The 11122-nt window shown below is 37.9% G+C and overlaps 1 protein-coding gene across 7 annotated transcripts in view; it reads right to left on the reverse strand.

The window, feature by feature from the left end:
* Window positions 1–11122, reverse strand: part of DLG2 (discs large MAGUK scaffold protein 2) — a 1971427-nt gene that overhangs the window by 1181354 nt on the left and 778951 nt on the right. The window contains exon 1 of one of the 7 annotated variants that reach the window (XM_021102310.1): window positions 10865–11104. The exons of the other annotated variants lie outside the window; for them this stretch is intronic. Within the exon in view, the coding sequence (XP_020957969.1) occupies window positions 10865–10966 (102 nt within the window). The 5' untranslated portion in view covers window positions 10967–11104. Of the gene's footprint in view, window positions 1–10864; window positions 11105–11122 lie in introns of those variants that run through there. 7 annotated transcript variants of the gene reach the window in all.

Here is an 11122-nt window from a genome sequence, read left to right on the forward strand (position 1 = left end):
AGCAGGGTTTTCTAATGTATGGAGGTAAAAGACCACTTCTATTCTAAAATATGAACAATTCTGTGGACCCTCACTTGATACGAGTTGTGTATATAAAGAGTTGGTATCACCTAAGGATTAATGACTCCCCTCATGGAACTATGTTGAGTAGCATGTGAGTTAATTTATACTGAGTCCTTAGAACAGAACCTTGTGTATGAAAAACAATGAGTCAACCCAACATACCCTGTTGATGGTTTTTTCCATGTGTATTTCTTAGTGCTGGTTCATTAGCCAAACTGAAAGAATCCCAAGACAGGGACTGTGTCTTCTCGTGTTTGAGTGACCATGAGGTACCCACTATAATGCTAAATATAAAAGATAGGAGAAAGCTAGACATTGATTAATGGACAAGTGTACCTACCTTTCCCCCCAATGGAGGTTTTTACAAAACATAGTGAGGCTAGTCAAAGACATGGCTCCAAGAGAAAAATCAAAGTCTAATCTTAGAGAGCAAGCCCACTGACATGCTAGTACCTACCATGTTATTTGAAAATCTCATGAAAGTGATATCATTAATCATTACTTGATGCTATCATTATTTGAGATACAATAAAGTGACATTATCTCTTGGTTGGTTTAATCTGCATTGTGGATGTTAAGACAGTCAAAATACATTAGAGCAGATTTTGAGAGATTATTATTGTTTGGGGTACTCACTCATCAAACAAAATGATTTAAATAACCTCAGAAACTTGGGTAAAACTTTAATAAAGATAATGCAATGGAACAACATCACAAGTAATATATTTTATATTAGGAGTTACTCACACACATACACAAAAACGATGTTAAAAACATTACATTATTTATTGTTTCTAGAAGTCATAATCTATGACAATGTTCTTATTCCATCTGACCCAATCATTTACATTTTCATAGGAAAAAATTATTATTGAATATTTAATCATCACTGCAATGTATAATGTGTTCATAAGGCTAAGAAGAACATTCATATGTGCAAATATAGATATAACTATCGATGGAAAAATCATTAAAGTCGCATCTAGTGATTTCAACTGTACGACATCTGAATTTATAATGAAATGAATCCACGACCTTCTGAGAAAAAAAAAAAGGCTTAACGGCAACACCACCTCATGGCATGGTGATTATAATCTATTAGTTCCTCCATAATTTACTAAACAAGAATGGCCTATGACTGATGACATGTCTAGGCATCTCACCCTAGACACCAGGTATATTAGTCAGAGTTCTCCAGAGAGATAAAGAGATTTATTCTAAGGAATCAGCTCTTTTGACTACAGAAGCTGAGAAGTCCCAAGATCTACAGTCAGCAAGCTGGAGACCCAGAAGCTAATGTGCACATTTGTCTGAAAGCCAGCAGGCCTGAGACCCAGGAGAATTGATATTTCCTTTTAAGACGGAAGGCCAGAAAAGACTGATATCCCAGGTGAAAGCAGTCAGGCAAAAGGAATTCCTTTTTGCCCAGCCTTTTTGTTCTACTCAGGTCTTCAACTGATTGGATGACCAGTTTGAGATGACCAACCTGTTTCATTCAGTCTGAAGAGTCAAATGCTAATCTCATCCAGAAGCATTCTCACAGATACATCCAGAATAACGTTTGGCCAAATGCCTGGGCACCCCACAGCCCAGTCAAGTTCACACATGAACTTAACCATCATACCACAGTAACAACACATTGAGTAATGCCTAGTCTATGTTTCAGGGAGCATAAACTCTAGGAAGTTTGATAGCACAAGAGGTTCTCAGAGGCAAACCGCTAAAGGAAAATGACAAATGAACTACAACAGAATATAAACCACTTATTTTTTAACTAATTCATTCAGCAAACATTTACAAGCACCTATATAATTCACTCAATAATTCAACAAAAGGAAAAAAAAAGGATACAAATGAACTTATTTGCAGAACAGAAACAGACTCAAAGACTTTAAAAAACTTATGGTTGCCAAAGGGGACAGGTGGGGCAGGGGAAAAGGAGAGATGGACTGGGAGTTTGGGACTGTCATATGCACACTGAAATATATGGAATGATTGGCCAAAGGGGATCTGCTATATAGCATGGAGAACTCTACCAAATATTCTGTGATAATCTATGTGGGAAAAGAATCAGAAAGAGAATGGGTATGTATATATGTATGACCAGATCAGTTTGTTGTACAAGAGAAATTTTCACAACCTTGTAAATCAACTATACATCAATAAAACTTAAAGACAGAAAGAAAAAAAAATACCAGCTTATAATAAAAAAAAGTATGATGGAGTTAGATATTTATTTCCAAATTGACGGAGTTTTATAAGCCACAAATCAAAAGGAATTATTAATGCCAATAGCTCAATATATTGCGACTCTACTAAAATCATAGTCATTATTATTTATTTTTAAAAAAACACATATATATTGATTGCCTTGTATGAAACAGGCATAGGTCTATTTACTGAACCTTTCAGGTGACTAGAATATGGTCCCTCCCCCAAGGAGCTCACAGTTAGACAGAAAAATAGAACAGGTAAAGTTACAACTGAATATTAAAATTAAGATTCAAGCATTAAGTACTGAATGCCATAGGAATCCAGAGGTAATTTAATTTAGAAGGATTGGAGATGGCTTACCATATAGACTGAAATTTTACCTGGATATCTATAAGTGAAGAGAAGGCAAGAGGCTTCATCACAAATATAAAAAATGAGTCTAAGGGTTTTCAAGATTCCAAATTCTATGACTCAACATCCCTTTTTGTGAACATATTTTAGTGACTATATAGCATCATTTAACCTTCATCTTTTGATATTTAGAGTTTCTTTCTCAAAATGTCTACCATTAAAAATAAAATTTGAAAAGGACCTTGAACTGGCAAGAGCACTTTAGCAAATGGGACACAAGGCCTATGTAACCTGCTTCTTTGGGACCTTCAGCACCTGTTTCATCCATCAGCTCATTTTTCATTTTCTCTTTCTGGGTCAGATTTAATCTAGGATTTTTTTCTTTGGTATGAATTACATAAACTTCTGATTCTAACTTTTGTGGCATTTAAGCACTTTAACAGTGTGTTGGGAGGTCAGAGTACGCCTCATTTGCTGATGAGTGAATTTCAGGGTACTTGATGGAAGAGCACTGTTCAGGTGATGACCAACAGTCTCCAAGTTTTTCGCACATTTGTGAAATAGCCTTAAAATGAGAGACAAAAATATGTATCGAATACTTACCACATTCCAGATATTTTGCTAAATGTTTTCGTAGGTTATATATCACTTAATCCTTATGGCAGTCCTGGAAGCAAGGTGTTATCTTTTCCTGCTTTTTACAGATGGAACTTGTTAATTTCTCTTCTCTCACCTTCACTCTCAGAACTTCTAGTTGATGGTTACAGGTCATGGCATAGAAACATAACACTGAGTTAGAAATTAGGAGACCCGATTCCAGCTATGGCTCTGTGACATGCTGTATGATCTTCAGAAAATAATTTCCTATCTAGACGGTTTAGTAACCTTCTATAGAAAATGACAATATGAAAACTATAAGATATAGTGCTTTAGATCAAACTCCTCTAAAAAGAAGGGGGAAAAAAAGCTTTTACAATAAGGCTGAGTCCATTCACCGCTATGTCTTACATTTAAATTCAGAGTTAGTCCAGAAAGGTATGTATAAATTATATTTTTTCAAATGGACTTCTAACTTAAAGGTCCCTAGAGGAAGTTGCTCTTTGAAAGAACCCTATATATAGTTAATTCTGGAAATGAGTATACGCCCTGACATGAGCTGCTTGGGCTCAAAGTTTGGCTATGCTACTTAAAAGCTATGTGTCTTTAAGTAAGTTACTTGAATTCTGTATGCCTCAGTTTCCTCATTCTAACATGGAGATAACTATTCTATCCACTTCTAAAAGTTAAAATATAATAAGGATGAAGTGAGTTACATTTGTAAAGCATATAGAATAGTATCTGGCTCATGGCATAAGGGTAGTGTGTATGTATTGAGACTGGGATGAATGTCTTGACAGTGTAAACATCTGTTTTTTGTTTTGTTTTGTTTTGCTTTTTACAGGAGGCATGGGCACTAATCATTTCTTTGTCACCCATATCCTCACTTTATTTATTTTTATTCTTTTATTTTTATTTTTGTCTTTTTGTCTTTTCTAGGGCTGCACCCATGGCATATGGAGATTCCCAGGCTAGGGGTCCAATCGGAGCTGTAGCCATTGGCCTATGCCACAGCCACACACCTCGGGATCCGAGCCGCATCTGTGACCTACACCACAGCTCATGGCAATGCCAGATCCTTAACCCACTGAGTGAGGCCAGGGATTGAACCCGCAACCTCATGGTTCCCAGTCGGATTCGTTAACCATTGAGCCACGACAGGAACTCCAATGTAAACATCTGTTAATTTAATATACTCATTTTTAACACTTGGATTTTTTTGTGTATTGTGTATTTTAAACAGGAACACGTCAATATGGTCATTGGACCCCCTATTAATGCTAAGTATAACAGAGGTTTTAGGAGTTCCTGTCATGGCGCAGTGCTTAACGAATCCGACTAGGAACCATGAGATTGCGGGTTCGATCCCTGCCCTTGCTCAGTGGGTTAACGATCCGGCATTGCCGTGAGCTGTGGTGTAGGTTGCAGATGCGGCTCGGATCCCGCGTTGCTGTGGCTCTGGTGTAGGCCGGTGGCTACAGCTCCGATTGGACCCCTAGCCTGGGAATCTCCATATGCCGCGGGAGCGGCCCAAGACCAAGAAATAGCAAAAAGACCAAAAAAAAAACCAAAAAAAAAACAACCCAAAAAACAGAGGTTTTAATCTTACTCACAGGAGAACAAACTAGTTACCTCATTTATAAACCCACAAACTAGAGGAAAACTTTAAAGCTAGGTAATATTATAACATATAAAGTAACTTATGGCAGTGCAAATTCATACTTCCATCTTTAAAATGAATGTAGCAATACCAATCATTATGAGTTTTAAAATATTTAAAGGGAATTCCTATTGTGGCGCAGCAGAAATGAATCCGACTAGCATCCATGAGTATGCGGGTTCGATCCCTGAACTTGCTCAGTGGGTTAAAGGTCCAGCATTGCCATGAGATGCAGTGTAGGTCAAAGATGTGGCTCTGATCCCTCGTTGCTGCGGCTGTGGTATAGGCCAGCCGCTGTAACTCCGAATTAACCCCTAGACTGGGAACTTCCATATGCCATGAGCGCAGTCCTAAAAAGAACAAAAATAAAAGAAAAAGGAAAAGAAAAATTAAAATATGTCTGAGTAATTCTACTTATTCTAGACTATCCAAAGGAAATAATTCCAAATCCAAAAAAGGAGTATTCCCAAAGATATATATTTTATTTTGTTTTAATATAAGTATACAAATATATATTTGTGTACACCCATATACTAAGTAGATGAAGATAAGGATGGTCATTTGTTATACATCTATCTAACTATATATACCAATCCTAATATAACTTTAAAACACTCAAAAGCAAACCCAATATGATTACAACTATATATATATTTTTAAATGAATGTATATGTAGACCAACAACAAAAAAAATAGTACCAAGAAACTAGAAAAGTATACACTAAAATATTAAAAGAGTCTTATCTGTAGTCCTTTGGGACAACAGCTTTTTCTAAAATATGTTTTATTTCTGATTTTACGTTTTTAAACATTTATTTCTGTGAGCATGTATTACTTTAAAATAAACATAAAGAACATACCAAAATAGTCAGACACTGACAATATTCAAATTATTCACATACAGAAACACTAGTCTACCAATGACAAAAATATACATAATGATATATTGATCAAAAAAATCCTCCTTTATAACAAAGTCTGCTATGTTTAAATAAACAAATGAGCAAACAAAACCTCCACAGAGACTTTCTAGGCAGGAAAAGGAGGCCTGGGAGAGGCTGGAGAATGCCTCAGGGCTCCGGGAACTGTCCACCAGGGAGGTGCTGACAGCTCTGTTATCTTGGGAGAATGTAAAGTACCCTCTGGAGGCTGGGTACCCACTTCCCTTTCCTATTTCTCTTCTTTTCTGATGTCTCCCTCCCTTCCCATCATCTCACTCTACTTTCCTTCTTTCCCTTGTGACTCTTCTTTTCTCAGTTTGTATGATAAGTATGTAGATTGGAAAAATAACCCTTGTAAAGAATCTAGGATAGTGTCTAACTTTTGCAGATGTTTAATCAAGCTGAATTCTTTTATTTCTCTAGGAAGAATTTCTTCCTACTTTTGATTCCCTTTTCTTTCTTTCTTTCTTTTTTTTTGTCTTTTTAGGGCTGCACCCGCGGCATATGGAGGTTCCCAGACTAGGGGTCTAATCGGAGCTGTAGCCACCAGCCTAAGCCAGAGCCACAGCAATGCCAGATCCGAGCTGTGTCTGTGACCTACACCACAGCTCACGGCAATGCCAGATCCTTAACCTACTGAGAGAGGCCAGGGATTGAACCTGCAACTTCATGGTTCCTAGTCTGATTCATTTCCACTGCACCACAATGGGAACTCCTGATACCCTTTTCTTTTTTCTATTCTATTTCATTTAAACCTCTTCCTGATTCTCATTCTTCTTTCTCTGGGGAGAGTCACCATATAGACAAGAGGGAGGTTGCTTTCTACAATGATTCTTTCCCTGAGAGAGGTAAAGCAGTTTTTGCAATGTCTACATATTCATTGGAAAATGCAAGTTCTAGGACTCTACAACATTTCCAAGAATGTTTACCTATCCTAATCCATCAAATAGGACATTAAAGACACCTGATGTGCATATGGATGTGATGGTTGATTCAGGTGAGCTGTTACATTAACAAATGGTTTTTGGGAGAAGAAAGAGGTTCCCTAAGATATGAGCCATATTTAAATAACACCTTATTTTGAGTTTTTTAAGCAAAGGAGTAACTGCAGAGACTGTAAGACTTTATAAAGTACTTTCATTAGGGAATACAGAATATTAAGAAAATGATAGATATGATTAAGATACTAGGGAAAATAATATTCCATTTTTTTATGTTTTCGACTTGGAAATGGTGAGTAGAAAAAAAGAAGGGGACACACAGGGGTGGCTGACCCTTGCAATTCAGCAATGAGCAAGAAAAGAAAAGAGAAACAATACATAGACTGCTGTGAAATTATATTCAGAATTTGGGTCTTTGCATGTGGAGAAAAGTTACACAAAGATAAGGCTAATGCCTATTTTTCAGGTAACAACACAGATACTACCATGAGAAGAAAAAGCCTTTCAGAAGGCCTGCTTCTCCATGGAAAGTCCATCCCCATAAGCAGCATTATATGGTAATACCATATGGACTGGGGCAAAAAGAATTGTGACAATGGGAAAGCTATTTTGAAAAATGGTGTTTTCATTTCTTGAGACCTTAAGGTTGAGGAGACTGTGGTTTTCTGATTTTTAGGGAAGAGAGTGACATTATCTCACTCAATAGATTTGGAATTCCTAGAGAAAAGGAATGGTGGCATATTTGTATTTCTAATGCCAAACATAGTGCCTGCAATAGAGCCTAGAATGGAAAGACACTTCATATTTATAGTCATAAGTCATATGGTCAGTTAACTAAACTGAATGACAACAAGGATGCAACAGGGGATGCCCTGGAGATGGCTAAGTGACAAAATAAAATTATTTGGGGCCTCTGCCTTAAAAGCTCAAGTTACTCAGCACCATTCAATCCACTACTGGGTTTGGGATAATTAGAATTAAAGTGTTTTTGAAACAGACAAAGTTTGGATCTACATACAAACATGGTTTTAGACTTTGCCATGCTAAATATCTTCTAGGAAAGAAAATAAATATCCATCCTAATAATCTTATTTTCAAACTTACTAGATAATATGAATGTATTTTGGAGACTCCATATTGACATAGCTCTGTGAGCTTTTTTTTCCCCAACAGTTATTTAAATTCTATTTTCATTGCTCAAAGATTCAGCTAAAATCCTTATTTTATATTTTTCTTTAAATCACTACTGCAATTAGTATAGCCATCTACACAATATTTGACTATGAGATCAGAGGGACAAACATTGTTTATTGCCATCTTTGCTGTCCAGCATTTTATGGTTGCTCAAACATTTGTGGGTTGAATGGAACAATTGTATCAGATTTTTGTTCATTTTTATAAACCTATTTTGTTTTATGAATATTTTATCAATATTTAAGTTGTTCCTACATTTTATATAAACACTTAGCCTAGAGAAAATAACTTTAAGAGAAGTAATGATCACGCCCATAGCAAAAATGAACAATTTATCCAAAGAACTACCCTAACAATAAAAGTGTTACCCTTGAGGTGATGGGTCCCCTCAGCGGAGCTATGAAAATAACTAAGGCTACATAAAAGTATCAATCATTTAATGAAAGTATACATACTAAACACTGCATGCATCTCGTTGAAATTGCATTCCTCTCATTGACTTTGAAATAGGTAATGCAGTAGTTTATGGTGAGCATTTTACCTTTGAGAAAATTGAGACTTAGAGAAATCATCTACATAGTAAGTGGCACATCTGGTCAAAATTATACAATATGCAACTTTTCCACATTACGTTCAGGTGTCATCTGTCAAGTAGTGCTAAAGAGCTTCACTAGAGAAAGGCTATTATTCCTTCCACATCCAAGATTCCAAGGTGGGAGACTTACATCAACCAGTAAACAATTAACCAATTGTTAAGTAAGGTTATATTATCAATGCCATTATATAGGGCTTTTAAGAATAATCTTATTCAAATACTTGGCAAAAGTAAGTGGGATAGACCCTCTAAAAGTATTAATTTATTTTCATAGAGATTTGACTCTTTTCCAAAGAATAACATCTACCAATACATGGGATTTAGGTGTTCCACTCTATCGACATGGTTCTTTCCCAAACTAATAAACCAGAACACCAAAAGGAAGAGAACTTAAAGGAAGTTGAACTAACGCGATTCCCGTTTTTTGAGAAAACAAACAAACAAAACAACATTTGCTTGTAATCATTACCGATTCCCTTCACTACTGTCTGAAAATCGGGGAAAACTTAATAGTATGAAAGAAACTTCTATTGAGGGTCCAGGATTGAGTGCACATTCAACAACATTCTCCACGCCAACAGCTGATCTTATTTGATTATTAGCTTGCATTGAATTTCCCATGACAAATAATTAACCTTTGTTAATAATCATTTTACACTGCAAAACAATTCTCCTATGTTTATTGGAATGGATTTTCAACAGTAGCCATTGCTAAGATGCTGCTATCACTATAATTAAAGAGTGAGTGTAGGGAAGCATGGGGGGAGGGGGAGGGTGGCAGGTTGTATGAGGAGAGGAGCTAACAAGTTAGTTATTGGTGCTATTCGATCACATACATCTTCCTGACAGCAATGAACACAGACGCTTTCAACAACTCTCAGACCTCTTCAGGGGTTTCAAAAGTAATATCTAGCTACTCTTTAGTCTGGTCAATATTTTGGTAACCAGCTCTAAGGTACAGCCTATCATACTCAGTAAAAAACATAAGTCTCTGACAGTGACTTTACTATTACATGATTTTATGAAAACATCCCTGGAGAATGTTACAACAGATCATCTCAACCATAGCCCTCATTTTATAGAAGAAAACCTGGGCTCAAAGAAGAGAGATTTTCTAGTCATAGCCATATCAGACTCACGATTCTGACTCCCAGTTTTTCCATTAAACCTACACCTCCTCTGAGAATTATCCATGGAGCTGAATGTGTATGTTTCATTAATTTTACTGTCTAAGGTGTTTGCCAGTGTCCAATGCACTATCTTTGAGAACGATAGCGACCTTGTGATTTTTATTCATTTACAAAAGTGAATTTTCATTTTTTTCATATGATGGTCTTTTTCTCTAATTAGAGTCACCACAGTGGCCACAAAAGTGTTTTATACAAATAAGCAAGACAACTCCCCCCGCCCTCCCCCTTTTTCCAATGAAAAGAAGTGATGGGTGTGTACTTAGGAGTAAGGGGACATGAACTGGCTATTCATGGGCTAAGACTGCTCAAATTCCCAGTTCTAAGCTTCTTTCTCCGGGGGGTGCCTCACTGAATCTGAATCCACCAAAAGTTTCAGACAAAGAACAACTGAATCCACTAAAAAAGTTTCAGACAAGGAGCAACGAACAGTAACCTGCTTCAAAAACCTTCAAACCTCATTTCATTGGGAACACCAATCACCTTTACAAAAATCTGGGGTGGGACAGTTATTCACTAGAAACTCACTGAGTAATCACGCCACCTCTGGATAACATTTCTGAGTGTGGCTTTCAAGTGGATTGTATAAGCTCAGAGAAAAATACACAATTGGGGGCAACACGAGCTTAGCTCCAGATTTTCTGTCTAAAATAAATAGGCTTCTCAGCTTTAAAAGTGCCAAATTGCAAATTGATACGTTCAATTCCATCGCAAGTACATCTATCACCGCAGCGAGCCCTGACTATGGGTCGTGAGTGGTCCGGGGCTCGGGGTGGTGGTAACCTGTGACGAGTTCAGGAGCTGGCAGATGAGCGGCCAGAAGCCCAGTCACTAGCTAAGTATATAAGAAGAGAGCCACCTAACGCGCCCCCTTTCCGAGACATTATCTGTTCTAGGAGACCAGGGTCCTGTCACGGCGGAGTTATCAAACCGACATCCGCCGCCCGGAAAATCAGTGCGCTTTCCGGGCCCCCAAACCCAGCCGACTCCCAGAGAGGGCAGAGCGAGTCGTAGCTTCTGTCACTCTCCCAACAGGCAGACACATAAACAAACAACAAAAGGAATTGTTTGCTCCCCCAAGGGAGGCAGCATGCATTAAAAAGACATGAACCTCGTCCTACCTTGCATCCAAACATCAACGACAAAGTGTTGTTGGTGCAAGCAACTTTGCAGTGGCAAATCATTGGTGTAAAACAGTCAGGGTCCTTAACAACAGGGGACATTCCTTCCGAGCTGCGGCAGTGGCAGCTCGCTTGGGGACCCGAACACGGTGCTCACCCGGCACATGGAGCGACAGCCTAGACCCAGCGGCCGCTTCGATCGCTGCCCCCTGCGCCCCGTGCGGCCATCCCAGCGCTGGGGTAGAAGCAACGCAGCCG

The sequence above is a fragment of the Sus scrofa genome, chromosome 9, assembly GCF_000003025.6.
Source record: "Sus scrofa isolate TJ Tabasco breed Duroc chromosome 9, Sscrofa11.1, whole genome shotgun sequence".
Classification (NCBI taxonomy): Eukaryota; Metazoa; Chordata; class Mammalia; order Artiodactyla; family Suidae; genus Sus; species Sus scrofa.